Source organism: Cuculus canorus, chromosome 2 (genome assembly GCF_017976375.1).
Source record: "Cuculus canorus isolate bCucCan1 chromosome 2, bCucCan1.pri, whole genome shotgun sequence".
NCBI classification, from domain to species: Eukaryota; Metazoa; Chordata; class Aves; order Cuculiformes; family Cuculidae; genus Cuculus; species Cuculus canorus.
In genome coordinates, this window is record NC_071402.1 from 25526840 (window position 1) to 25554643 (window position 27804).

General features: G+C 43.5%; 1 protein-coding gene across 9 annotated transcripts; it reads left to right on the top strand.

Annotated features, from left to right (window-relative positions):
* The first annotated feature begins 24 nt into the window (after positions 1-24).
* CFAP418 (cilia and flagella associated protein 418) lies at positions 25-26927 on the top strand. 9 transcript variants are annotated; one of them, XR_008448664.1, is made up of 8 exons: positions 25-136; positions 2509-2608; positions 6738-6808; positions 7319-7384; positions 8197-8292; positions 9238-9369; positions 9463-10093; positions 10724-15041. XR_008448664.1 is itself a non-coding variant. In XM_054059356.1 (7 exons), exons 1-7 carry the CDS (start codon positions 51-53, stop codon positions 26910-26912), a joined length of 579 nt encoding a protein of 192 aa, XP_053915331.1. In that variant the 5' UTR covers positions 25-50; the 3' UTR covers positions 26913-26927. The 9 variants fall into 9 exon arrangements, 7 of the variants coding, with proteins under 7 accessions (XP_053915331.1, XP_053915332.1, XP_053915330.1 ...); XR_008448663.1 differs by having other exon boundaries at positions 9463-10962; positions 12254-15037; XM_054059356.1 differs by lacking the exons at positions 9463-10093; positions 10724-15041 and adding an exon at positions 26885-26927.
* Positions 26928-27804: the final 877 nt, after the last annotated feature.

The following is a 27804-nucleotide window of genomic DNA, read 5'->3' on the forward strand; positions in this document are numbered from 1 at the left end:
GGCAGGGCAGGGGAGGCCCTTCACTCCGCCTCCGCGGCCGCGACGCCAACATGGCGGACGATTTGGACCAGCTGCTGGAGGAAGCGGAGCGGCTGATCCGCGGGGAGGTGAAGAAAGAGCCGGCTGAGGAGGGCAGGTGAGCGGCGGGGAGGGCCCTGCGTGGAGCGGAGAGACCCCGGGGGCCGGGAACGGCGACTCGAAGAATGGGTTGGATCAGAATGGACCGTAAAGATCATCAAGTTCCAACCCCCTGCCATGGGCAGAGACGCCTCCAAACTAGACCAGGCTGCCCAAGGCCCCATCCAACCTGGCCTTGAACAGCTCCAGGGGCAGCCACGGCTTCCCTGGGCAACCTGTGCCAGTGTCTCACCACTCTTGTTGTGAAGAAATTCCTCCTTATGTCTAGTCTGAATCTGCCCCTCTACGGTTTATACCCACTGCCCCTCCTATCGTTACAAGCCTTTGTGAGCAGTCCCTCCCCAGCATTCTTGTAGCCCCTTCAAGTACTGGAAGGCCATTGTAAGGCCTTCCCAGAGCCCTCTCTTCTCCAGGCTGAACAACCCCAACTCTCTCAGCCTGTCAAATAAGAAGTTATTTTTCATCATCGGTCATCGAGTGTCCTCTGCAAGCCCTCCTCTGGGGTGATTCAGAGGAGGACACTCCTGAGACACAGCCTTTCTGAGGGACCTGTCCCAGCTGAAAGCAGAACCAACCAGCGTGTGAGCTGGGACTGAGGTCACTTGGCTCCGTAACCCATGCCGTGGTGCACAAAGCGTCCTGCAGTTTGTAAATCTTGCAGGATACAGGGCTACAAGGATGATCAGAGGGCTGGAGCACTTCTCCTATGAGGACAGGCTGAGAGAGTTGGCGTTTTTCAGCCTGGAAAAGAGAAGGCTCCGAGGAGATATTATAGCAACCTTACAGTACCTGAAGGGGGTACCTCACAGAGGTCTCAGACTCCGCTTGGAAGGAAGGTCTGTGAACCAGAAGGGCTTGGACTGATGTCTCTGCAGGTGGACTGATGTCTCTGCAGGTGGGCTGCTGAGCACTTACCCAACAGGTATTTCAGAGTCCCAGACAAATATCTTGAAGAGCCAAATGACTCCTACAAGACCAACAGGACCCACCACCTTTGGTCACATTACTGGACTTTCCCATTGTTTGCATGATGGTTAGGCAACTACCTAAATTTAGTCAATCTAATTACCATATGTTTAAAAGATCGCAGTTTTCTTCTTTCTCGGGAGCAGATTTTCTCTGTGATTGATGCAGCAGTAATACAGGCCTCCCTTTCTTTGACAAAGAGGTAGCAAACACCAAACTTCAGTGTCAAAACTCTTGACTTGAGTGAAGGCAAAGTGCATGTGATCTTTCTAAATAGATATGTTTTGGCAGGAATTCTTTCTGAACTCCTGCAGTTGTATAGCGTGAGGAGAGAACTCCCTCTGACCTTTTTCTATTCCTGCTGCTGAAGATTAATGTGGAAAATTGGGGCTGTCCAATGTTTTGCTCAGTACGTGCAGCATGGGTTATATGATTGTCGTTGTTTAACCGCAACCCAGCTCATTTCAGCAGCTAAAACTGAGCTGTTGGACTCCAAAATCCCTCCCCCTGCATCCCCAGGGAAAGGAATATGACAGGAAAACCACTTGCCAGTTGGAAACTAAAACTCCAGCTTTAATGAAATAATAATAATAATAATTAATAAAATAATTAGAAAGCAATAATATATATATAAAAATACATTAAATGATGCCTTCCCCCATCAGTGACTATATGTCACCACAAATACTGCAGAGCAGACAGGGGGAAAGGGTCCGTGACTAGGAGGGAGCTGGACTCAGAAATTGGATTCACGAACACACAGATCCAGAATCAGGAGCAACCAGGCAGACAAGGTCCTCACTGAACGTCAGCCATCACAGAAGGGAGCGAGACACTTGTGATTGCTCAGTTTTATGTCGAGTATGATGTATATGGGATGAAACACTCTGTTGGTCAGTTTGGGATCACCTGTCCTGTCTGCCCCTCCCAGCAGATATGGCATTTTTTTCACCAGCTCAAGGATGGCCTTGGTTACTATAGGATTAAGTATAAGCATTGAACTTCCTGCATAACAATGCTCCATGTTATCACTTCTAGAGAGAAACTGTCTGAAAAACATGCAGTTTGCATTCAGAAAATGAAGTTACTTAAACGAGACTTAGCTGAACTTAGAGACTGATCCTATTTTACCAGAACAGCAATCATAGTTTCATTTAGGATTGGAAGTGGTTGGAAATGAAAGAAGCAAGTGAAAATAAGACCTGTGATGGGACACTTCAACAAGGACTGAAAGGCATCATCCTGCAGTTTACATCTATCCAGTCATGATTTGAATGGCCTGCCTCAGATTACTATAGAAATATTAGAGAAAAAAGGTTATAGCTAATTATATATTTTAATTTACAATTCTTAGAACTGCTCTGGTCGTGATACAAAATGAAGGCCAACTTATTTGTTTTTCAGATCAGCTAAACTGTTAATGAGTGCTGGCAGCAGTGAAGAAGATATAGACAGCATTATTGATGAAATCTGTAATGACAGCAGCTTTACCAAGACACCTCCGGTGAGTACAAATCTGGAGAAATGCAGGATGGATGAGGTTCGGTGGTGGAAAGAAAAGCACCATAAATTAAAACTGTTTTAAAGCAAGAAATTAACTAAAACAAGCTGGAGGATAAACTTGGAAAACAAAGCGGAAAGGAAAATGCAACAATCCTATAGTGAGGAACAGCAGAGATCTAAAGAGCTGGTCTTACCCAGGCACAGTAACAGGAAAGTAAAGGAAATGCTAGTTCAAAACAGAACATAGTGTCAAATGTCACAGAATCACAGAATGGTTGAGGTTGGCAGGGATCTCTGGACGTCATTGGGTCCAACTGCTCAGGCAGGGCTACCTAGAGCTGATTGCCCAGGACCACGTCCAAATGCCTTTTTAATATCTCTAAGGATGGAGAATCTACAGCCTCTCTAAGTACTGTTTGACCACCCTCACAAGAATTAAAGGAGATTTTCAAAAACCAGCTGGACACAGTCCTGGATAAGCTACTGAAGCTGACCCTGCTTTGAGCAGGGGAGTTGACCTAGATAATCTCAAGGGGTCCCTTCCAACTGAAGTGATTCTGTGATTCTGTCTCACCAGTGCTAAGTAGAGAGGAAGGACGGACCATCTCCCTCATAATGTAACCCAGGATACTGTTGACCTCATAAGCTGCAAGGGCACGCTACTGGCTCATGGTCGACTTACTATTGACTGAATTTCCTATGGCCTTTTCTGCAAAGCTGATTTCCAGCTGGTCAGCCCTCAGCATGTTCTGATGCATGAGGATTATTCCTATCTGGGGGCAGGAGTTTGCATTTTCCCTTAGGTGAGCTTCAAGTGATTCCTCTCAGCCCACTTGTGCAGTTTGTTGAGGTCCCTCCTGAATGGCAGCATGGTCATCTGGTAAACCAGCCACTGCTCCACATTTTCTATCATCTGCAAATTACTTCTGTAATTTGATAGCAGGAGGTAAAGATGAACACACAAATTTACATTGTCAAGACAATCAGAGTTATAGAAGACATTGAAAATAGATATTCATTTAGGTGTCATCAGCAGAAAATTGTGTTATTTATACTTCATAACCCCCTGTGCAGATTCTCTTAGTTTCACGGGTAGCATTAGTTTAGCTTTGTTTGTCTTTGATTTATTACAGAGTGGCTAAATCTGAACCAACAAAACCCATTTGTATGCCACAAGATGTATTTCTGAGTCAGAGAGAGGAGAATTATGTCAATAAATCTGCATAGTTTTATCATTTGATATTCCTAGGACTTCGCATTTAGGATCTGGAATTGTAGTAGTCTAAATTTCAAATAACCTTTATGTGAGCAGCAGATAAAAAAACTTTACAAAGATACTTTATCATTTTGAATAATCTAAGTCCTTGATATGTTTTCAGTAAAATAAAAGCTCAAAAGCTGAGGGAGAAGGCTCCTAAATTGAAACTGTTTCTTTTATTAAAAAGAGAGCATGAAATACTAAGTCTTGATTTTAAAGTCAAAGTGATCGTGTCGTGTTAGAATCATAGAATCACTAGGTTGGAAAAGACAGGATCATCGAGTCCAACCATCCCTATCAACCACTAAACCATGTCCCTGAGCACCTCATCTACCCATCTTTTAAATATTTCCAGGGATGGTGACTCAACCACCTCCCTGGGAAGCCTGTTCCAGCGTCCAATGACCCTTTCTGTGAAAGGTTTTTTTTCTGATGTCCAGCCTGAACCTCCCCTGGAAGAGCTTGAGGCCATGTCCTCTTGTCCTGTTCCCTGTCACTTGGGAGAAGAGGCCAGCACCGTCCTCTCTACAACTTCCTTTCAGGTTGTTGTAGAGAGCAATAAGGTCTTCCCTCAGCCTCCCCTTCTCAAAGCTAAACAACCCCAGTTCCCTCAGCTGCTCCTTGTAAGACTTGTTTTCCCGCCCCTTCACCAGCTTCATTGCTTTTCTCTAAACGTGCTCCAGAGCCTCAACATCCTTCTTGTGGTGAGGGGCCCAGAACTGAACACAGTATTCGAGGTACGATTTCACCAGTGCCGAGTACAGAGGCAGAATAATCTCCCTGGACCTGCTGGCCACGCCATTTCTGATACAAGCCAAGATGCCATTGGCCTTCTTGGCCACCTGGGCACACTGCTGGCTCATGTTCAGTCACTATCAATCAACACCCCCAGGTCCTTCTCCTCGGTGCAGCTTTCTAGCTACTCTTAGCTTACTCTAGCTACAGCTAGTCTGTAGCTGCACAGGGTTGTTGTGCACCAAGTGCAGGACCCGGCATTTGGTCTTGTTAAACCGCATGCCACTGGTCTCAGCCCATTGGTCCAACCTGTTCAGATCCCTTTGGAGAGCCTCCCTACCCTCTAGCAGATCAACACTGCCTCACAGCTTAATGTCGTGCGCAAACTTACTTAGGATGCATTCAATACCCTCATCCAGTTCACTGATAAAGACATTGAACAAGGCTGGACCCAGCACTGAGCCCTGGGGACACCACTTGTGATGGGCCTCCAGCTGGATTTAACTCCATTTACCACCACTCTTTGGGCCCAGACATCCAACCAGTTTTCTACCCAGGACAGCGTGAGCCTGTCCAGGCCAGAGGCAGCCAATTTCCTAAGCAGAATGCTGTGAGAAACTATGTCAAAGGCTTTACTGAAGTCTAAGAAGACTACATCCACAATTCTCTCTCCCAGTAGGTGGGTCACTTTGTCATAGAAGGCGATCATGTTAGTTTGGCAGGACCTGCCTTTCGTGAACCCATGTTGACTGAGCCTGATCACCCAGTCCTCTTGCATGTGCTTTATGATAGCACTCAAGATCACCTGTTCCATGACTTTCCCCAGCACTGAGGTCAGACTGACAGGCCTGTAGTTTCCTCCCTCCGACCCTTCTTGTAGATGGGTATAACATCAGCCATCCTCCAGTCAAGTGCAACTTCCCCAGTCAGCCAGGACTGCTGGAAGATGATGGAAAGGGGTTTGGCAAGCACGTCCACCAGCTCCCTCAATACTCTTGGGTGAATCCCATCCGGCCCCATAGACTTGAGAGTGTCTAACTGGCCAAGCAAGTCTCTAACCACTTCCTCTTGGATCATGGGAGCTTTATTCTGCTCCTCTAGCTCCTGGGTATGTACACACAGGGAACAACTTTCCTTACTAAGACTGAGGCAAAGAAGGCATTAAGTACCTCAGCCTTGTCCTCATCCTTTGTCATAGTTGTTCCCTTTGCATCCAATAAGGACTGAATATTCTCCCTGGTCCTCCTTTTACTAATAATGTATTTATAGAAAGATTTTTTATTATCTTTCACTGATTTGGCCAATATGAGCTCTTTGGCTTTAGCCCTCCTGATTTTTCCTCTGCATGATATGACTTCCTCCCTGCAGTCCACCCAAGATGCCTGTCTCTTCTTCCAAAGTTCATAGATATTCCTCTTCTTTTTGATGTTCACCCATATCTCCCTGCTCAACCAGGCTGGTATTTTTTCCCTGCCGGCTCATTTTCCAGCACATCAGGACAGCTTTCTCCTATGCTGCTACGATTTCCTTCTTGAAGAGCACCCAGCCCTCTTGGGCTCCCGTGCCCTTAAGGACTGTCTCCGATGGGACTTTATCAACCAGCCTTCTGAACAGTCCAAAGTCTGCCCTCTGGAAGTTCAGTGTGGCCGCTCTGCTACCCCCCCCCTCCTCACCTAGAACTGAGATTTCTACCATCTCATGATCACTTTGCTCCAGGTGTCCTCCAACCGTCACATCCCCCACAAGTCCTTCTCTGTTTACAAACAGCAGGTCCAGGAGGGCTCCTTCCAGTTGTGTGAGGAAGTTGTCATCCACACATTCCAGGAACCTCTTAGATTGCTTCCTCTCCACTGTATTGTACCTCCAACAGACATCAGGAAGATTAAAGTCTACGAAAAGTGTTGAATTCCTTCAGGCAGAGTGGGGAATTCAGTATGGAAAGAGATGCCTCATTTATCTGTAACTTCAGCAGCTTTTGTTTCAAAGAGCCTCACAAAAACCCAAGCAAGACAATTCCCAAATTCTTAGTCCTCTTCTTCTGTGACTGAGATTTTCTGGCTCCTGCTTATTAAGTGAAACAGAAGATTCTTACCTTGCTGTAATGTTGCCTTTTATTCTCTGATTGCTTTTTAAATAGAAATTGAAGTCTAACTCCACAAGTCTCACACCTAAAAGCAGCAGTAGTGTTGTACAAGCTCATAGCAAAAGGTGAGTGAAAAATATTTTGGCTAGTTGAGCATAGCTTCATTATAGCTTGTTGTCAGCCAAATAATATTTCTACTGGTTAATCTGTGTTTACTTTGACTAAGAAAGAAACTGAGTATTAGAAAAACATCCTATTAAAGAAAAAAAAAGATAAAGATAATTTTGAAGAATTAATGTTGTGATTTCATGTGGTCAAAATTATTTATTATAAATTTATTTTTTATTTAAGTTAATGAACAGCTTCCTTTGCCTTATGGACACAAGCCTTTATCAAATGCTGCAATGTATAGTCTGCATGTATTTGGTAGAGAGAGACGTTGTCATACAGTTTTTCTTTGAACTCTTCGGTAATGGAAATTTTAAAATTCTGTCATTGGTAAGCCTTTGGATGCTTTGCCTATATTTAATAAATAATGTTTTATAAATGCCATGCTGCTAAACTAGGAGAAACATTGTACTACTTTCTCAAAATGTTTTGTTATAATTTAATATTTTGTAATGAAATTCATATAGATGCTGTCCAGTGTACCTGGGTGGAAGCTCTTCACCATCTGGCATAGGAACAAATATTTCAAAAAGGTAGGAAATGTGAAAAAAAAAAAGTTCTACTGGCTGTATCATTATTTTTAATCACAACTGTGGTTTTCTGGTGGTAGAGAGTTCTGTGTTTGAACTGGACAGAATAGCCTTATATTCATCTAAATGTGTGGCTGCCTGGAACTGCAGCTGAAGTCAGCTGGTCCCTTCCAGTTCACTGTTGTTGACCACTAGATCTTTTGTCTGTTTGAGAAATTAAAAGATGCATGCCGATGAGACACGAGACTCCAAAAATAAAAAACAGATAGTTAAGGAAATTGCTGCTCTAGCATATTGTTATTTGTCCCCACCTCTCTTCAGCTTTCAGTGTGATGCCATGTATGTCACTTAAATCAGTGGGCTGGTTTAAGTCGTCCCAGAGCCTGAACTGAAAATAGCCAGAGTGCTTTGCAACTGCAAATCAGCTTAGTAGGAGTATTTTAAAGATCTATCCGCAACATTCTGTAGAACGTTACTACGTTTTCGTGTGGGATTTTTGGACAGAGTAGTTACACACTTGATGCATATTTGGATGCTGGTCAGGTGCCATAGCAAGTGAGGAGGGCTAAAGAGAATACATCAAGAGAGTATCAGTTTATTTTATGTGTCCAGTGAGGTTCACAACCTGTAAAAATAATACATGGTCATATAGTTGAAATACATAATGAATGGGCCAGAGATATAAAAAATTAAGGTTACAGGGTAACCTCACTTCTAGTATTTCTGAGTGAGCGCTGTACTTTGAAACCATTATGATCTGTGTAGTTTCTCTGATGGTAATAAGATCTTGGAGCTTTCTGTTCTCTTTTGACCAGAACATGTGATCAACTGCGTTGTACTGCTTGTGACTTCCATGTGTCACTTTTCAATGACTACATCTGGGATCAGTCCTGTGATTATCTTTTTTTCAGGTATGTCTGAGGTGGATTTGATATTAGTATTGTTTCGCTGGGCTTTGTGGCATGATAAGAACAGAAAACATGAAAAATCCACAGCAGATCTTTCCTCCTAAAAAAGAGAATATGTGCAATCTGTAAGGTTATTATATAGCTATTTATTTTAGCTAACCTGAATTTTAAAAAGCAAACTTGAAGATGAAACGTTTGCCTTCCAGTAGATGTCTGACCTCTTTCTAGAAAGTCTTCCTTTGGTGTTTGTTTTGGGTTTTCTTTATTAAGCTGGGTTTGTTGTTGGGGGTTTTTTGCGTAATTCAGTGGCCAGTAATTGATGGCCAGGAGGAGGTCATGAGAACAGTAATAGTTAAAATGCTAACTTTTCACTTGGTTTTGGAAACAACTTGGTTTTGTAACAGCCATGCTGATTTTTCATTTGTTGTGGTTGATGCTTGCACAGGAATTATTTGTGATTTGATGTACATTCTTTTTATGGCTATTTCATTTCTGTCACTTCAACGATTATCCTGAGTAACAGTTTCTGATGAAAAGTTTAACTCTCTCTTTGCACCCATTCTGCATAGGGACTTCAACAAATAGTCTGATAAGACTAGTGCATTTTTCGATAATTTCTTAACACAAGAATTAACTCTATCCAGTTTTCTTCCCAACTCTTCCTCTGGAGGCTGACACTGGGCCTCTAAACCCAGCAGAGATCATTGCTTACGAAAAACATCAATCTCCAGTTGATCTGAGATTACAGCAACTGTGCACTGAGACTGCTCTCAGGAAAGGATTGTGTTCAAAACAGAATTTAAACATATCCTTAAATTCCTTCGTAACAGTAGTGCTCAGAAATTTTAAGAGCTTCTCTGAATTGAAATGGATTTGTGACTAATGGATTTTCTCTAAAAAAAAAAAAAAAAAAAGCATGATCCTAAACTAAATTTACTTGATTGGCAGGAATAACATGCCTGAGTTCAGTAAACTAAGAGTGAAGATGATAAAGAAGAAAGGAGCACGAGCGTATGCTTGTCAGTGCAGCTGGAGATCTATTGATGAATTAACTGACCTCCAAACAGACCGGCAGCTTCGGTGGGTTTGTGGTAAACATGCAGAATGAAATCCTTTTGTGTGTGGTACCTACTATTGTAGAAACAGGTCATAAACTCAGTTTTTCCCACACAGTTTTCTGAGAACATGGAAGCCTGAGTACTTACATCTAGAAACAGCTTATAACACCCAGACTTCAACCTGAAAGCTTTTTTTTCAGTTTAACTGTGTTGCAAGCAATATGGGGAGTGAAATTATTAGAATAAACAACCAAATTTGGAAGCTTTCTGGAAGCTAAATAAGGTTAATACTCAGTCGTGTTAAAGAGAGGAAGAGGAAATGGACAGATCTAGGCATGGAGCAAAGCACCTTCAGACTGTTCATCATATCTAGCAGAGAGCCTTGTTTCCCATGTCTGCAAAATCTTGGACTCAAAATGATGTGTTGGGATGCAGCCATGACACACAAGCGTATGAATTTCTGTACAGAAATTAATACTGCTTTTCTGCTTTGCTCATAGCTGTTAATGAGCAAGTGGTTGGAGACCTCTTAAAAAATTACTGCAAGATCAACTCTCACCTCGAAGGTTTCAGCACACCCCAAAACTTTACTTTCTTTTACCCACCAGCAGCCAAAAACTGCAGGTGCTGGAAATTTCCTTCCAGTTCCTACTGCTTTCTTCAAAGCACATTCTGCTGACTAGAGACTTTAATCACAGTGAATTTCTTGGACTTCCCGTCAGCCTTGACTGCAAGAAGTGAACAAGGTATTGTGCAATTATTAAATATTGTGCAATTTTAAAGAGATTTTGAAGAGTATAGAACTCTCTATCAATATTTTCAAGGGGAAGAAAGGCTCAAGCTTTTAAGAGTAAGAAAATATATATCCCCACTGATGTTCAAATCTGGATTTTTTTCAGTTTCACTTAGCTTTCACTTCAGCTTCACTTCAAAATACTACGTATTCAGAAAGTGTAACTGTCCTGTTTCAACACACTCCCAAGCCCCAGTAACATCATAAAACTACTTCCAGTATCATTTTACTTGGTGAATTGTCTTCATTAGAGTTAATGTCACTCTAGTTTATGAGCTCCTTCTTTTCATTATGTGTAACTAACACAGGAGATGGATTTGGGGTTTGGGCGGGCAGAGAGGAAGGAAGGGATTACCAATCCTGGCAATTATTACATTGAAAAGTGTCTCAAAATGGGAAATCTGTCAGTATTTTTGCTGTGCAGTATGTGTATGGATAAATTAAAAATTACTTACTTTGTGCAATTCTATACAGCACCATTTGTTTTTTTTGTGAGGTTTTGCTTATTGCCCTGCTCCATACCTTGTCAATCTGGTCTTTTTCTGAGCTTTGCCAAAACTATTGCATAGTCTTTCTTGTATAGGTCATCTCTCGAATCCATTCCTTTGCCTGTACCCCTCTGAAAGAGCAGATAGCAGTAGTGATCGGAGACATAATGTGCTCAGCATCCTGCTCACCTTCCTCCTCCATGAGTGGTTTTTTAGGACTTGCAGAGGACCAGCAGTGCACCTATGAGGCCTGACAGCACTTATATATGCAATGCTTCAGTGCCCGAGGGTGCGTGTTCCAGTCCCACATGCAGCCTTGCTGGTAGGTTCAGAGGTGAGTTTGCTTTAGAGAAGTACTACTTAGCTGAATGGTATAGCCATGGTTAGGGTCACGTATTGTTTTCAGTGCAGTTGATGTTTCAGGCTGAAGTTTTGACTACTAGAGTCTAAAACTGCAGGTTCAGGAGACAGAGAGACCCAGAGACCAGCTGATTAATGCTCAGTCAGCTACTGGAAGAGGTCTGCTTGCCTTTCTGTCCTTTGTAAAGAGATAGTCCCCATGTGGACTGTACACAGTAGGTGTTCCTGGGTTTTCTTGAGGCGGACCTGAATGATTTCCATTCCCAGAGAACATCAGTGCTAATGGCAAGAGAAGAACCCAGCAGTAGTACATGATTTATTAACAAGCTCTAGAGAAGAATAAACCTACTTTCTGTTCTTCTCAAAGGAGAAGAATGTGTTTCAAAAAGTGCTGAGTTGCCTTGGCTTGCTTGTTCCAAGGCAACTGATGACCAGGTAGCCCCACAGGAGGCTCTTTTGGCCTGGTTTTGCACTGGAACTTGTGCCACACTATAGGGAACAAGTTAGGCTTGCAACGTGCAGGAAACAGGGAAAATCCTAGCACCCATCTCAGTTCATGAGACCACATCTAATTTGACTTGGAAAAGGAGCATATCTTCTGTACCCTGTTTCAAGAAAAACAACAGAAATAGTCAACCTCTCTGGAACAGTTTGCACTAGCAAGTGTGGGAAGCATAACATGTGGAAGCAAAAGTTCAAGACGTTGTTCTAGTGATTTTTATGACGAGAAGGTAGCCTGCAGCACTTTAAAAGTCTAGGAAGGAATTGAGACAAAAGGACTGAGAGTGTAGGAGAAGTAAAAAGGATTAACACCAACATCTATTGACAACATGAGTCAGTGTTTGTCTGAGATCAGCTCATCCCTCAGTCTTCTGTTAGCCCAGGCAGTCGTAGAGAGTTCTCTTTCTGGATAGAGATTGTTGTCAGGCAATTGTATTACTAATGCCAGTAAGACCGCACCCGAGCCCTAAAAATGTTAGAAGATAATCTTAACAGGCAAATGGATGTGGAAACCTCTGCATTACTGTGAAATCATCTAGTGTAGTTACTTGGTTTTGCCCTTGGTAAGAATGGTGGGATATGACAGCTCTTTGTCCAAGTGATATTTTAACTGTGCAGAAATAGTGCTTATTGTATTGGTTTTCATTACAGAAGTTAGCATATTTCTAGATTGGAGAATATTTACTGTTTCATGAAATGTAATTCTTTTGTTGGAAAGAGAAGTGGTATTAAGTATGTGATTTGCCTTCCTTTGCTTTCGTCAGTTACATGTTACAAACCATTCCAAAGTCCTCCATTGAAGAGAATTTAAAGAAAGTTGGAGCTTGAATGTTCTTTTGATGAAGGCATTGTAAGATTGCACAAGGTTTTCAAGCTACAGCCCAGACCCCAAGTCAAACTTCGTGTGTCGGTTATCTGAGATAGCAGGGATTACGCAAAGAATTTTAAGAATGATGTTCAGCTGTTGTCAAACAGAAGTACTGGAGAATAGTTTTGCTAAATATATTGTCCCTGGTGACTGGAAGAAGGGTAACAATTCATTTTTAAAAAGGGTAGAAAAGACTACTTTGTCAGCCTCACCTCTGTGCCCAGGAAGATCATGGAACAGATCCTCCTAGAAGCTATGCTAAAGCACACGGAGGACATGGAGGTGATTAGTGGCAGCCAGCATGGCTTCATCAGGGCAAGTCCTGTATGACCAACTTAGTGGCTTTCTATGATGTGGTAACTGCAGCAGCGGACACGGGTAAACTGACGGATGTGATCTATCTAGACTTCTGTAAAGCCTTTGACATGGTCCCCCACAACATCTTTCTCTCTAAATTGGAGAGATATGGATTTGATGGATGGACAGTACGCTGGATGAGAAATTGGTCGTAAGGTCGTATTCAAAGAGTAGTAGTCAATGGCTCAAAGTCGAGATGGAGATCCGTGGCGAGTGGTGTCCCTCAGAGGTCTGAACTGGGACCAGTGCTGTTTAATATCTTTATCAATGATATTGACAGCAAGATTGAGTGCACCCTCAGCAAGTTTGCGGATGGCGTGAAGCTGAGCGGTGTAGTTGCTGCACTGGAAGGACGGGATATCATCCAGAGGGACCTGGACAGACTGGTGAAGTGGGCCTCTGAGAACCTCATGAGGTTCAACTGTTCTACGAAATCACAACAAGGCCAAGTGCAAGGTCCTGCAAATGTGTCAGGACAATCTCCGATTTCAATACAGGATGGGGGATGACATGATTGAAAGCATCCCTGCACAGAAGGACTTGGGAATGCTGGTTGATGAGAAGCTCGACATGAGCCGGCAGAGTGCACTCGCAGCCCAGAAGACCAACCATATTCTGGGCTGCATCAAAAAAAGCATGGCCAGCAGATCATGGGAGGGGATTCTGCTCCTCTATTCCTCTGTTGCGAGAGCTCTCCTGGAGTATTGTGTCTAGTTCTGGAATCTTCAGTGTAAGAAGGATATGGAGCTGTTGGAACGGGTCCAGAGGAGGGCTACAAAGATGATCAGAGGGCTGGAGCACCTCCTATACGAGGACAGGCTGAGAGACTATTAATAAAGTCTTGTGGTGATAGGACGAGGGGGAACAGGGATAATCTAGAGTGGGGCAGATTTAGACTAGACATTAGGAATAATTTCTTCACCATGAGAGTGGTGAGGCACTGGCACAGGTTGCCCAGGGAAGTTGTGGCTGCCCCATCCCTGGAGGTGTTCAAGGCCAGGTTGGATGGGGCCTTGGGCAGCCTGATCTAGTGGGATGTCCCTGCCCATACAGGGGAGTTGGAACTGGATGATCCCTTCCAACCCTAACTAGTCTATGATTTTATAATTCTATAAACGTGACCGTTGTTTTCCTCCAGGTTTTTTCTTTTTGCTTTGGAAGTAATAATACTATTTCTGTTTGTGAAACAGGCAAGGTGAAAACTTGAGACTTTCATTTGAGTATCCCTGGCAATTTTCTAGCCTGCAGTCTGTAGCAGATCCCTCAACAAAACAAAAGTAATGGAGGATGACAAAATGAGAATCTAAACAAAAGCATTCCCTTGGAAATGTAATCAGTGGCTTAATGTCATAGCAACTTTTATAAATCTATGTTCGTGCAGTACTTCTGGATAGGAATTATATACATAGTATGATTTGAGAGCTCTTCTTTATGAAATTTTAATGTGCTGTTCCAAGTATCTTGCTTATTTTACCTTCAAACTATGGAGAGTGCCCAGTCCAGCCACCAAATATAGTTCAGAAGTGGATTTGTAGAAGATGGCATAAAATTTAACTTGCGCAAGTATAATACCATTACATACTGCAAGCTCTGCACTGTATAAAGCTGATTATAGATTTTCTGAACACCCATTTCAGTTTTGTACCAAAGGTATTCTGCAAAATGCTAGGCACTGGAAGCTGACACTTGTTGAAAGACTCACTTCTCTTGTTTCCTGACGTGCATCTTTGGGTCATGTAACCAGCACATGTGAACAGTCACACAGTAGGAGAGGGACTGTATTGGAACCTGCGTAGGCGAATTTTCCTTCCTGCTGGGCTCTTTTTGCACAAGACCTGAGCAGTTTTATCTGTTGTGTGACACCCAATGACCACAGAAAGGCCAGCCTGGAAGAGGATGGAGTAAAGGAGTATCAGGTGCTGCACATTTGTGAGGGCCACTTAGGATGCCTGGGACTGGGCATGTGTGCTTTGAGGAAAGTATTTTTCAAAAGTAGACACTTTAATAAAGTGAAAAGTTGGAAGAAATCTGAGTTGTGTGTTGTGTATATTCTGTTGTGTTATTCCTATCCGAGAGAAGCCTTATGAAAATTATGCAGGACCATGTTTTCTCTGTCAGAACGGTTATGAAGTGCCTTTAATACAAAAACGGTGCCCGGCTCATAAGAAACAATACATACTGTTGTGTGTGTTTTCTCCATTCTGAATTTGGACTCCAGGTTTTGGTGCTGTTCAGACAGTCATTACTTCACTGACTTAGGGCGGACTCAGTAAGAATACACAGAAAACAACCACTGCATCAGAAATGCTCCTGACCTACCTTACTTACAACTGGCAGTGTCAGAGCGCTCATGTACGTTTCATTCACATTGACAGCTTCAATTCTGTTGTGTGGATGTGCTTTAAAAATATATAATTTGTGGTAAAATGTCATTATACAATCTTGTCTGCAGAGGGCAGAGCAACACCACTTAGTGCTACAGTTCAGACTTTTGCTTCACTAATACAAGCTCATACTTCTTTCCTGCAATAATTAAGGTTTACATTCAACCGACCTAAGTTTCTTGCATTTATTTTCTAATGGTGTAATTATAAGGGGGGTAGCCAGATCTGTGGCAACTCCACTTGATTTTTTGTGACTTCATCCAAGGCATCCTCAGGTGGTCCTTGACCAATACTGAAGCAGATTAACTTTTTTAGCTAACAGCTACAGTGTATATATAAAAAGTGTATGTGTTTATCCCTTAACAATATCAGTGAAAGAATTAAATTGCCTTTGGGGTTTACCTTTCACCCTGCCCAAATTAATTTTCCCTGAAAATGTTGTTAAGCACTTTTGGCAAGTGGAGGTTGTGTACTGTAGGGTCTCATCATGTCCTAAATATACATCACCCAAGAAGCTAAAAGGTGGCAGATCTTAAAAAGAAAATGGTAAAAGCTCAAGATTTAGAAATAGAAGCAATTTTTTTGTGTATGTGAAAGCCACACAGAAGCCTGGAGATGCTGCAGAGCAATCTGAGTAATGGCAGTGACAGTCGTCCAAAGACATGCATCCTGCAGTTCCGTCAGCTGTGAGTCCTGGCTAAGGTTTTGGTGAAGAGTAGGTTTTAAAAGGTCGTATCAGCTGCACATTTGCGACCACCCTGCCTCCCATGGACGTGCACACACACACACAGAGTTGTTTTTTTCCATTTAAACTCTCTTCTGGTTCTTTGGGAATCCAGTAAGTGTGAATGTCCTAAGCAGATTTAGAGTAGATGGGAGAAAATGTGATCTCTCATAACTGGTGAAGCTGTCTTTCCATAGAAGTGTTGAGGTACTTTTAAATAGAAGCACAAACATATATCTAAACCATGAAACTAGAGTTTGCTTATTTTATTTATAAAATAGGAAGTATCATCTAATTTGGCCTGGTTACACCATAGGTGAGTGATAACACTTCATTTTTTACTTCCTTCCCTGTAATAGGAGAAACAGTTGAACAAAATTTTTAGTAGAGCAAATAGGAACAAGGGAGGGTAAGAAGCACACTGTGAAAGGCTTCATATAGGAAAGTTTTTTGAAAACCTTTTGTTTTCAGGCAAGAAATAAGCCATTTTATTTGTTTGCTTCCAAGCTAAAGAAGACACACTTAAGTGAAAGAAACAAAACCGGTGTGCTGTAGGGAGAAGTTCAAATGCCCACAATTTGCCGAAAGTAAGGACAAAACTTCATATGGGAGGTCTCCTTTCCAGGAGTCTTTCAAGACTGCAGTTGTAGGGTCTGGCTTAGAAGATGGGGGTGCATCCACTCCCCCATCCACGTCCCTTTGGTCACTTCCATCCCAGGAACCTGAGCTGCGTAGGGAAAAAAAGTGCAGGAGGGTCTTCATCCTCAGAGGGCACCTGCTTGCTTCCCCGTGAGGATGCTGTGGAACATAGAAGCTGAGTGTTGTTCATTTGGGTTTAGGGTTTTTTTCCTCTAAAATTTGTGAGAAGGGTTTCCTGCAGTATTTTGAAAGCTGTTTCCTGGCGATAAGTTTTAGATGCAAGAGCTGAGATAGTCAGTTACTATACTTAGATATTATATTTAGATATAAGAGCAAAGATATTCAGGGCTGCTAAAATCCTCTTTGCTAGTGGTTTATAACTTATTCAAATATAAGCAGATGATCTTCACGTTTTTCATGAGAGTTTAGTGAAACTGAAACCCTTACATCCTCAGAGCTTATACTGAAGCACTGGGAGACAGAGGGAGGAAGACGTTTTCATGCTGGTCAAACAAATGCGTGATATTCTAACTCCAAGTACCTTAAATACATCTATTTTCAAATGCGTTTGTTTACAGCAGGAGCGGGGGGGAATTTATCTAGCTGTTTAACAGTGGTAAGATGTGTATTAAGTAGACATAAAATGTTTCAATCTCTATTTAAAGGCAAGCAATATGGCCTTATTCCAAGACAACGCAATATATGTGATAGTAATCAAACACAACCAGCGTATGTCTTTTAGATACTGCAAAGAAGCTTTGGAATCCTCAGCAATTTGAGTGTGCTCAGAAGCCCGTGTCCGGACTGCCCAGATGTAAACAGCATTCACAGGAAGGGGGGAAGCAGCTACCAGAGACAGGAAGGTTGAATTTAGCATCAAACTCCTTATTGAGGCAGAGCAGGCTGCCCAGGATGCTGGAAAGAAAAAGTGTACAAATTAGCACAGCAGTGATAGCTGCTGGGCCCTTCCTGGGAAGACCATTCACGTCACTGTAATCAGGGTACAATCTTCTGCATTCAGATGGGTTTAGGAAGAGATTATACCCTGGGGCCGTTATCCAAAATAATGCTTACCATGGTGCATTATGGTCGCGTTCAGTCTCAGTTACTGTCACTTGCAGGGAGCGATTGATCTGCATGGGTGAAGTAGGAGGGTGTGTACCTTTTAAATATAAAAGCTTTATTGTTCTAAGAGTTATTGTTAAATTTATTATCCCTAAAGAAATATAAGCCTTTCTTGAATCCTAATGTGCATTGCAATATCTGGCTTAATTTTTAGATGACAGGTTTATATCAGAGCTGGCACAGCTCAGGTTCCAGCACTTCCGAGATAAAAGCTCTTGCAGCATTGTTTTGCGTATTTTGGATCAGTGAGACATCTTGTTTACAAGTGGAAGATAAGCGGATTCAAAACATCCTTTGCAGTTTAATTGGTTGCTTATTAGCATACAATGCCCACCCAGTTCCATTTTGATTTCCGTGTGTATCTTGGGAAATCCATCTGCTCTGGGCCTACAGCACAGCAAGGCACCATTCAATCAATACATGCTCCTCTGGCTGAAACAAAGAGTCAACACAAAATTGTAGTATCCCTACATTGATTTTTCTAGCAATAATGACTCTTGTATCTCCTGTCTTCCCCAAAGTATACCACGAAATTATTTCAGATATTCTCAAAACTTTGTTGAATTTAAGATTGAGACCTGGAAACACTTTTAAGCAGGCTTTTATTTGCATCTTCACACATATGTCTAAAACACCTCTTTTCACTTATTTTTCCATGCTAGGTATGTATTTAGTTCAATTCCAGTAAGGAAGGCTGGAAACAATTAAACTTTGAAGAAGGAGAGTACTATAAATGAGTCTACCCATGTCCTAAACAGCAATAAAATATATCCTGTCCTGGGTAATTGCAAAGAGAACATTGAAGATGATTGAAAGAGGTTTGAATTGCTGAAACAAGTTAGGCCAAGAAGATACTGGGTTCCATCTGTTGTGCCTGCTGAATGTGGGTATCGCACATCACCAATCTCCTGGGCATAGCAGGATACAGTGACACAGCTGTCAGCAGTCTTAGCACCCAGAGAATCCAACCAGGTGCTTCACGCCAGGGTTGCTAGTGTAAGCTAAAATCCTTAATTGCTCTGTTTTTGCGAAAGACTTTTCCCCCTGTGGTATATTGGAAATCTCTCCTAAAACCTGGAGAGTGTTACTTCTTTGTAAAGAATATGTTTGTAAAGTGGATAATTTCCAGATGTCAAATGGTTTCTCAAACCTTGCAATAACAATTCATTACTCAGGGTTCTGGGCCCTGGGTATGTGGTTACCTTGAGTATTTTCAGGATCCATCATGGGGCAAATGGCACCTTTAGAGAGGGGGGAAACAAACAGCCTAATGGGCACCTATCAGCAGAGAGCACCTCATCGGGTTTGTCCCAACACATTCTCACATCATTGTTCGATAGGGTAACAGGCCATAAAAGAACTAAGCAGCTACTTTCCTTTTCTGTCAGATGTTGCAAGTTACTCATATTTCCTGTTCTGCTATTTAAAGGACTAAGGGCTGAAAATGGGAGCTCATTAACTTGTCTGAAATGGAATATTTTCCCATTGAAAATGAAAATGAAATATTTTTTCCTACAGCACGTTTGAATGAACGTAATAAACACAGGCCTGGAAGGCATCTCCAGGGAGCGGATAGTGCCTTCTGCCCTGGGACAGGACTAGCCCTGCTGGAAGCTAAGACTGAACCCTGGTGCAGATTGCTATCAGAAATCTCCCTCCAGTCTGCAGGGGAGCAGAAAGAGAAACCTCAAGAAAGACAGACCTTGAGTTTCCATGCCAGCTGTCCAGCAGGTCCCAGGAGGAGCAGCAGGAACACCCTTTGCTCCCTGCTGCCTGGTGGGTTGGGCTGTATTTTAGCCAAGAACAGAAGTACGTGGGAGAGCGCGGGAGAATTTCATTAAACTAGTACCAGTGGTATTTAGGCACGGAATGCCTATGCATTTTTGACAGTCTCCCTCAACTGAGCACATTCACACTTTAGCCATTTAAAAATAAAACATTGCTTCTCACACTTTTTTCCTTTCCTGTCGGCTGTTGTTTTCTTTACAGGCTTGAAACTGTGCTTATTCATCCTTCATAAAAAGTCTTATCTAAGTCTGGACAGCTTGGGAAAATCTCAGGGCACGCTTGCAATGCAAACTTTGAGGAAATAAAATTAGCTTCTCAATGAGTCTAACCAATTCAGCTCTTGTGTTTGACAACCATCCTCTAGACTTTTGATGGAGAAAGAGCTTGCTGCTCTGGGACACACAGTCTAGTCCCACAAGCCCTAACTTTGGGCCCCTCGGAGGTCACAGGCCTCATCTGAGAGGCCCAAGAAGGGTAACTAAGAAAAGCAAATCTGGTGTCAGGAGCCTTAAATTTGCTGTGCTGGAGTCTGTACCACTGGAGGTGGGTAATGTAAAGGTTTGCATATTGAAAGGAGGGTCTAAGAGCAAGGTCACAAATAGGGCAGAGCAGCTGTTGTGTTTTTCAAAATACAGAAGCAAAGTCTTCCTGAAATGCAAAGATGTTTGTGGGAAAATCTTTTCACTTTAACCTATTCTGAGTCAGCACCAGTATGTAGACTATAGATTCTGAACACACTTGTGTACAAACATCCTCACGTGCGTTGCTGCCATCCGGGTAGGTGTGGGTGAGCACTGAGGAGATTGCTGACTGGAAAAGCACACCTGCAGAGCTCCCCTCGCTCTGCTAATTATACTTTAGGAAGCTTTACTGTCATCTACTGGGCTTTGGTTTTTTGTTTGTGTACCTTAAATGCAAAGAGGATCCCAGCAGAAGCTCATCTATGATTTCTGCCAAAAGAGTAGCAATGGGTTTGAAAGGGTAAGGAGATGGAGGATGCTGCCTGGGAGTTGCCTGAAAGTTGGCAGAGATCCTCCCACACTCCTCCTCCCTGAATCCCACACAGGTAACAGGGATTCAGGGCTACACCTTGTAGGCAGTTGGAGAAAAAGAAGGAGCCTGTCTAGCCACGAGTGCACTGAGCCTGGGAAGTTCAGGGAGTTTACACAATAAGTAGTCACACGCATTGCTTACCTTTTAAAATATCTCCATTAAAAAAAAATTAAAGATTAGCCATTAAAAAAATTTAAAGATCACAACTCTTAGTGAGGAAAGCAAAATAAAGATAAAGAAAGTAAGAATTAGGGTTAGCTGTAGTCACAGTATTAAATCAGTGTAAGTAAAATGCGGTCCTCATTCAGATATTTTTACATCTTATAGCCTTGAGAAACTATCCTCATTTCATTCATAAAATAAATCAACATGATGCAAACAGCATAAAGAATTTAATAGTTTTGAGAAGAGTTGATCCTAAAATAAGGTACACGGGCACGGAAATGCATCCCAGCAGGACGGCCTGACACGCGGTTGTGTAATGGGGATAAGTACAGTATTTCTTTGGAGCATTAACCTGAATTAAAGGATGAAATGGCTGGGTTCGAGTGACACTCCTGGTCACTGCTGAGGCCTTGATAAGCATTAGAGAAATTGCAAGGCATAATTTAAATATAGAAACTCTCACTGAGGAAAGCACTTTTCTTGCAAGGGATTTCTTCTTTCTGCAGAACCAGAACTTTTCTCAAGGCAACTGTGGCTGAGGAGGAGGGAATTCAAGGAGGGGTTCAGCATCTTCACCCCATCACATCTGCACCCAGTGCTTGGTGGGCACGGCTCTGGTCTGGCCCTGCTTACCCCATGGCTTCAGTGGCTTTCTGCAGAGCCAAGTAGTGCTTTCTAGGGACAGCAGCTGGATGAAGCATTAGGGACTGATGAAAAAACAGTTTATTGTGTTTATTATGCAGCTGCGTCGGGAGCTACATACCTAAATCCCTGTGCATCACAGGGGGAATGCTCGCTGCGCAATGCTGCTTGTGGTCAGTAATCCTCTCAACTCGCTGCTCAAAATACAGCGGGCGGCAGTCACTGCTGCACCATGAAAAAAAGTCTGGTATGCACTAAAGTCACATAGAGCCTGATCTTCAGCTAGGTCAGGCCATGTAAACCGAGGCAATGCCTACTGCACCCAGTTCGTCCCACCAGAGGTGTTTATTCCTGTGACAGTAGAGACAAGGCCACACAACAATGGGAGGCACCACTTTAAATCCAGAGCTCTTCAGCAGGATTATTCCAGAGTTTCCTTGGGGAGATAAAATCCGATTTTAGCCAATAACACACAAATGCCATTTGTTTGTGTTAAATCCACTGGCTTCACTTCAATTTGAGAGATATCTCCAAGGAACAAATTTCTGCACATGCCTTGCAAACTGAAAATGGGTTATGCCTGTAACAAACTTGCAGAACTGCCTCATTTCTGGCAAACGACACTGCTGTCATCAGCACAAACTTAACCATACCATCTCTGTGATAACATGCTAGCTAGGCTCACTGCAAAGGCTGTCCACCAGGGTGGTATTATTCTTCAGCAAAGGGAAGACTGGTCCTTGTGTAAGCATATCTTTAAAGCATATTTTCAAAGCATATTTTCAAATCACAGAAAAACAACAGTTGAAGGTCTTGCCCCCTAGATGGGGATTTTGAGGCTCCCAAGCATCGCCTCACTCTGTTTCCTCACTGCACTGGAGCCCCTGGTCTGCCAGCTTTCCTCTGCTGCTGATGTTAATACAGCTCCATTGGTTTGCTGCAGCAACTTTCATGGTTATAACTTCATGATGGGATTAACAGGGCTGGCACACACATACCCCCTCAACCATCACCACTCCTGGCTTCTTGGGGGGCTTCTGCTCTCAAAACCAGCTCCCAAAATTGCAACAGAATAAGGGCTGAGTCAAATGGTGTTCATGTAGTTGCACACTGAAAAAAACTTTCTTTGCCAGTGATTAAAGGCAACATGAAGACATTTGGCTGATGCATTCCCTTAAGCTGCTAGTGTACCAGAGCACTAAAACACCCTATTACTAGGCAAGGCAATGTGGCTCTGGCACAGTTCCCCACTAGGACTGGTTTTAACATGTGCTGGGGAACAAGTGATGGTGCCTTCACTTGGTTTAGAGCATGGTGGTTACATCAAGCCAGCTACAGACTGGGGGAAGAATGGCTGGAGAGCTGCACGGAAGAGAAGGACCTGGGGGTGCTGGTTGACAGCCGACTGAACATGAGCCAGCAGTGTGCCCAGGTGGCCAAGAAGGCCAACGGCATCTTGGCTTGTATCAGAAACTGTGTGACCAGCAGGTCCAGGGAGGTTATTCTCCCTCTGTACTCGGCACTGGTGAGACCGCACCTCGAGTACTGTGTTCAGTTCTGGGCCCCTCACCACAAGAAGGATGTTGAGGCTCTGGAACGTGTCCAGAGAAGAGCAACAAAGCTGGTGAGGGGGTTGGAGAACGAGTCTTATGAGGAGTGGCTGAGAGAGCTGGGGTTGTTTAGCCTGGAGAAGAGGAGGCTGAGGGGAGACCTTATTACTCTCTACAACTACCTGAAAGGAGGTTGTGGAGAGGAGGGAGCTGGGCTCTTCTCCCAAGTGACAGGGGACAGGACTAGAGGGAATGGCCTCAAGCTCCACCAGGGGAGGTTCAGGTTGGATATCAGAAAAAAATTCTTCACAGTAAGAGTCATTGGGTACTGGAACAGGCTGCCCAGGGAGGTGGTCGAGTCGCCTTCCCTGGAGGTGTTTAAGGAACGGGTGGATGAAGTGCTGAGGGACATGGTTTAGGGAGTGTTAGGAATGGTTGGACTTGATGATCCAATGGGTCCTTTCCAACCTTGTGATTCTGTGATTCTGTGATCCCTTTCAGCTCTGTGCCAGATACAGGAACAGTCATCCAGACTTTGACACTAGAAAACTAGTTTAAGTGTCATACCTCAGGAGCTTATCCTAATGGAGAATTGTGTTAATTCAACAAAAACAAACAAAACAAGGCTTTTGCAAAATGCTGTGGACATACTACTGCTTGTATTTTAAGCAGATGCCTTTTATACCTGCCTCCACCTTCGCTTCCTGCAGTGGTTTCAGGGTGTGCTTTCTTCATCTTCAGACAGGTCACAAAAAATAACTGAGAAAAGCAGTTTGGCAACAGGTTTAAATTTCTCCGGAGTAAGCACTGGAAAGCATCTGGGAGAATGACAAATCTTAAAAGATAAAAACCACACCAGGATTTTTAGTTAGTTAGATGGACATGTAGCTGAAGCCTGGGGATGAAACCTGCCCATCCCTTGGACAATGATGCCTCGGGAGCGATCAACCCAGCCGTACTGCAGCACGGAGCAGAGGCACTGCAGCAGGGCACTCAGTCAAAACCAAATAGGTGCAAAGAGGGATCTCACCTCGTCACTTATATTTGCTGTGTTGGGGAGAAATCACGGGTACTCACTGCCTCACACTAAGCCTAGTGCTGCTCAGGCCCGCTCTGGTCACCAGAGCATCACTGGCCAGCTGCAAACCTGGGGCTTTCTCTTGGGTGACCAGCACACACAAGGATCTCCATGGCACTGCCCTTCCCACTGTCCCCTGCCGATAGCTGTTCTCCCATGGGACGGACTGTGGAGATGTCCTACACCACTGTGGTTCGGCATTACAGGGAGCCCTCAGGCCTGCTGGCAGGTGGCGAGTTGAGGCCAGCTGGCTTTTTGGAGGAGATTTTGCGTGTGTTCAGTACTCCCCACAGCTAAAATACAAAATATTGAGGCTGAAGGGTTTAGAGTCTGTGTCCATGCTAAAATACACCGATTGATTTATAGAATTATTACTGTATCAAAGTGATTTCCCTTCTAAGGCAAATTCTGAGGCAGCAACACATGGTTGAATGGAGAAAAGCTTACTGAAGTTTAATCTTTTTTCATTCTTTAAACCACATTTTCAAATTCTAGAAATCATATCACACATCTGATTGGATCAGAGACTGCCAGAACCATTCCAGATAGAGCTGTTCTCTTCAAAGTGTTTAACATTTAGAAATAATTAGAGATACGTTATAGATAACTTCTGACCACTGAAATGTCCATACTTACCGTACACTCACCACTTTTCTAGTCTGACAGGTTTTTCAGGAGCTGTTTTTGCAGAGGCAAGAAAGTAGCATAAATAATCAAGTAGACTTTCATTTTCTTTACCTGGTTGTAAACTAGGGGGCTTTAGCTACACCTTTAACAACCACCACACCCTAACTACATCAGTTATAGCTGAACTAATTGATATGCTTAAACATAGCTAAGGAACATGGGAAACAGAAGGGGAAAATCTAGAAAGAAAGAGAAACTTTGGGGTGTTTGTGTATGTATATGTCCTTTTACCAAACCACTATTTACATATCTCATAAAAGAGAGAGTCTGGAACAAGGATCTCATCTATTTGTGTAGTTCTTTAACATTCATTTAAAGCATCGTACATTTAAAATGCAAGATGATCACGTCTTTAATAGAAAATATCAACCTGCAGATGTTTCCTCCGGTCAGTGAAAGTCCCCGAAGCACACAAACTTTTCTTTTACCATCAGAGCAGACAAGCAAGAAGGCAGGTGAGAGACTGCTTATTTGACACACAAATAATCTAATGGCAGCTATGCCATCACAACCGCCCTGTTTCACCCACAGGCACTTGGTGAGGGGAAATAAGAGATACTGCAATGAAGAAAGGTGGCACCGAGGAGTGCACATCATGGCAGCCAAGTAGTAGATGGGAGACTGAATATAAGCTTGATGAGGTAGCACACAGCAGAGAACAATCTTTGAAGTGTGCATGGGAAGCGTAGGACAAATCCACCTTTCCAGAGGAAACATAGAGAGGGATTGAGGCAGTATTTGTGCAAAGGAAATCACAGGGGACAGTAGTGGATGCAGCACCAAAGGGTGACATAAACGCCCTTGGAGAGGATCACCATGCCAACGGCACTGGCCAGAGGAGGAGCTGCTTCATGTCCACAGCAGCAGCTCAGGAGGAGTAAGCGAAACACTGAAGCACTGACCCCCCAGGTGAGGGCTGCCTGTTGCACTGTTCCTCCTCACCTCCTCACCACACTGAAGTCTCTCAGCCCCCGGCCAACACGTCCCTCCTCTCGCCCCAGGCAGGGCTCTCCATCTGTAGGGTCAGGCCTTGATGTTCTTACTACACTTCCTCTCATTCTTTAGCTACCAGAGTACAGGGCATTAGCAGTAAGGTCTGGAGACTATCATGCTCTCCCACTCAGAGGCAGAATAGTAGACACGAGGACTTATATGTGTACCATGTGCTGTTTCCTCCTGCATTATATGGCTATTTCTATTTCAGTGGCTCTCAGAAAGTGGAAAAGGGTGTTAGCAACAGACAGTGTAGCTGCACTTCTCCAGCTTCCTGAAGGCACTTAGGTACACAAAGGGAAATTAAGCAAAAATAGGCCCCTATTTCCAAAGTCCTCCTCAGAGCTCCCTTCCCTCGCTCCAGCAGCTGGAGAGACTCTACTAGTGAAGAGCAGTACCTCAGAGCACACAGGGTTATGCTTTAGCACAGCATTGCGGGAGTCCAGAGGTGCTTCCCTCCCGCATCCCAGCCATCGAGAGGTTTGAGCTACCTCCAGCTGTCACTTGAAGAGCTGCAGAAGAGCAATGCACAGGCTCCTTCTATCCCACCAAACAAGGTAAAAATGATACTTTTAAACCTTGCACTTTTAAATTAGCAGAAATTTTTCTTTTCCTTGAAAACAAAGTAGGGAGGATGCATTTTTGCTTCCTATGATCTGTGCCAGCCAAGTGCCCCCCTTTGTTCTTTTCTCTTCTCTGGGCCCCAGAAGTAATGCTGTTCCTCTTCACTCAAGAGCATTTCTCCTGCTCTTGGTCCTTGGCTCAACAGCTGTCTCCAGACAATATATTTCCGATGTGGCCTGCACAGAGGGGTCCTCACTAAACTTGACTGCAGAAGTTCCATTATTGCACAGAGGAATGTATGGCCTATGGGGTGTTCTGCCCACCACTGCTTTCTTAGATATTGACACTACAGCAACTTTGGAAATAGCAACTTTATGAACATTCTGGATGAATTATGTACAGGTTTGAGCTGTTTCTGATACCCACTGGGAACACTTATCTTGCAGAAGAAAAGCTCAGGTACTGCAGGAATGAGAAAAGCCAAAAACCCTAACAAGCTATGTATCCTTGATCATAACTTTGATGCTCTACACTGCATGGAGACACCTACTGCAAGCAAAAATGGGATGGTGAAAAATGTGGGGCAAGTATCCCATTAAAAGAGAAAATAAATGCCAGATCCTGGATCTTTAAACCCCACATGTGCCCCTGCCAGGAATGCCATGGAAATGCCAAACACCAGCAGTAGAAGGTAATACCCTTGCCTGGAAAACACCATTTTCATTGCTTTATTCATTTTTTTGTTTGTTTGTTTGTTTTTAATTTAATTAAAACCTAGGATCTTGTCTGAAACATCAGACTGCTGAAAACACCCTCTGGCACCACAGCATGTTCATAAGAAGGCAGGTGGGTGTAAAATCACACCTGGCACCATGGGGCTTGAAGCACCCTCCTCCGGAAGATATTGCCTGTCCACCAGACCGAAAACACCCCCAGACGAGGTGCCCTAGAACTGCGGAAAACTGCATGCTGGGCTGGATCAGGCCTCACTTCTGTCTGGGGATGCTCGTCAATGCCTCTTTCAGAGCAGCAAGTTTAGCACAAGACACCTGAGCAAACATCCCTGTGTTTCCAGGCTATTTGCACATCCCAGGCTTTCCAGATGTCACTCCCTTGCCTCCACCAGTGCCCCCAGCGTGGCAGCATCGCCCTTCACACACCACAGAAATGAGACGCACCTCTTTACCCAAATGTGTGCAGTGTTGAAGCAAATTTAGCCTCACAGGTACAAACTTGGGTGGTCCTTGATGCTTCAGCTGCTCCGTTCTGCTTGGAGACATGATTGCTGCCTTTTTTCATCAGGGAAATAGCTGTAGCAAAAGAAAAATAATCATTCCTTTGGTTTCCTTCCTCTCTCAAGACGATTTTAAAATAGCAGTTTTTGTGGCTTCAGCCTCAAACCCTTTTGGGGTACCTTTCAACCACAGCTTCTGCAATGGCTGGCGTGCGGCATGGGTGTTTGGCGGGTGGTGGTCACTGGCAGGTGCAAGGGAAATGTGACGTGCTGAATTCAGACTCCCATTTTCTGGGTAAATAAAGACACTGTTAACAAGAAACATTCCTCTGAGCTTCGTCCCTACCATCCGTTCGTACCCTGCACTGCCCTGAAGTTTTTATAGATCTCGTGGCTTTGTTGGTGTGGGACGTTGCTTGTGAAAATACTAGGAGAGCCACTTTGGTCCACTCAGAGCCTCTGCA

Bases quoted from the DNA above. Each gene is read 5' to 3' on its own strand.
- CFAP418 (XM_054059352.1), top strand. From the start codon at position 51: ATGGCGGACGATTTGGACCAGCTGCTGGAGGAAGCGGAGCGGCTGATC. The intron at 137-2,508 runs GTGAGCGGCGGG...TTTGTTTTTCAG, and splicing joins GAGCCGGCTGAGGAGGGCAG to ATCAGCTAAACTGTTAATGA. The intron at 8,293-9,237 runs GTATGTCTGAGG...CTTGATTGGCAG, and splicing joins TGTGATTATCTTTTTTTCAG to GAATAACATGCCTGAGTTCA.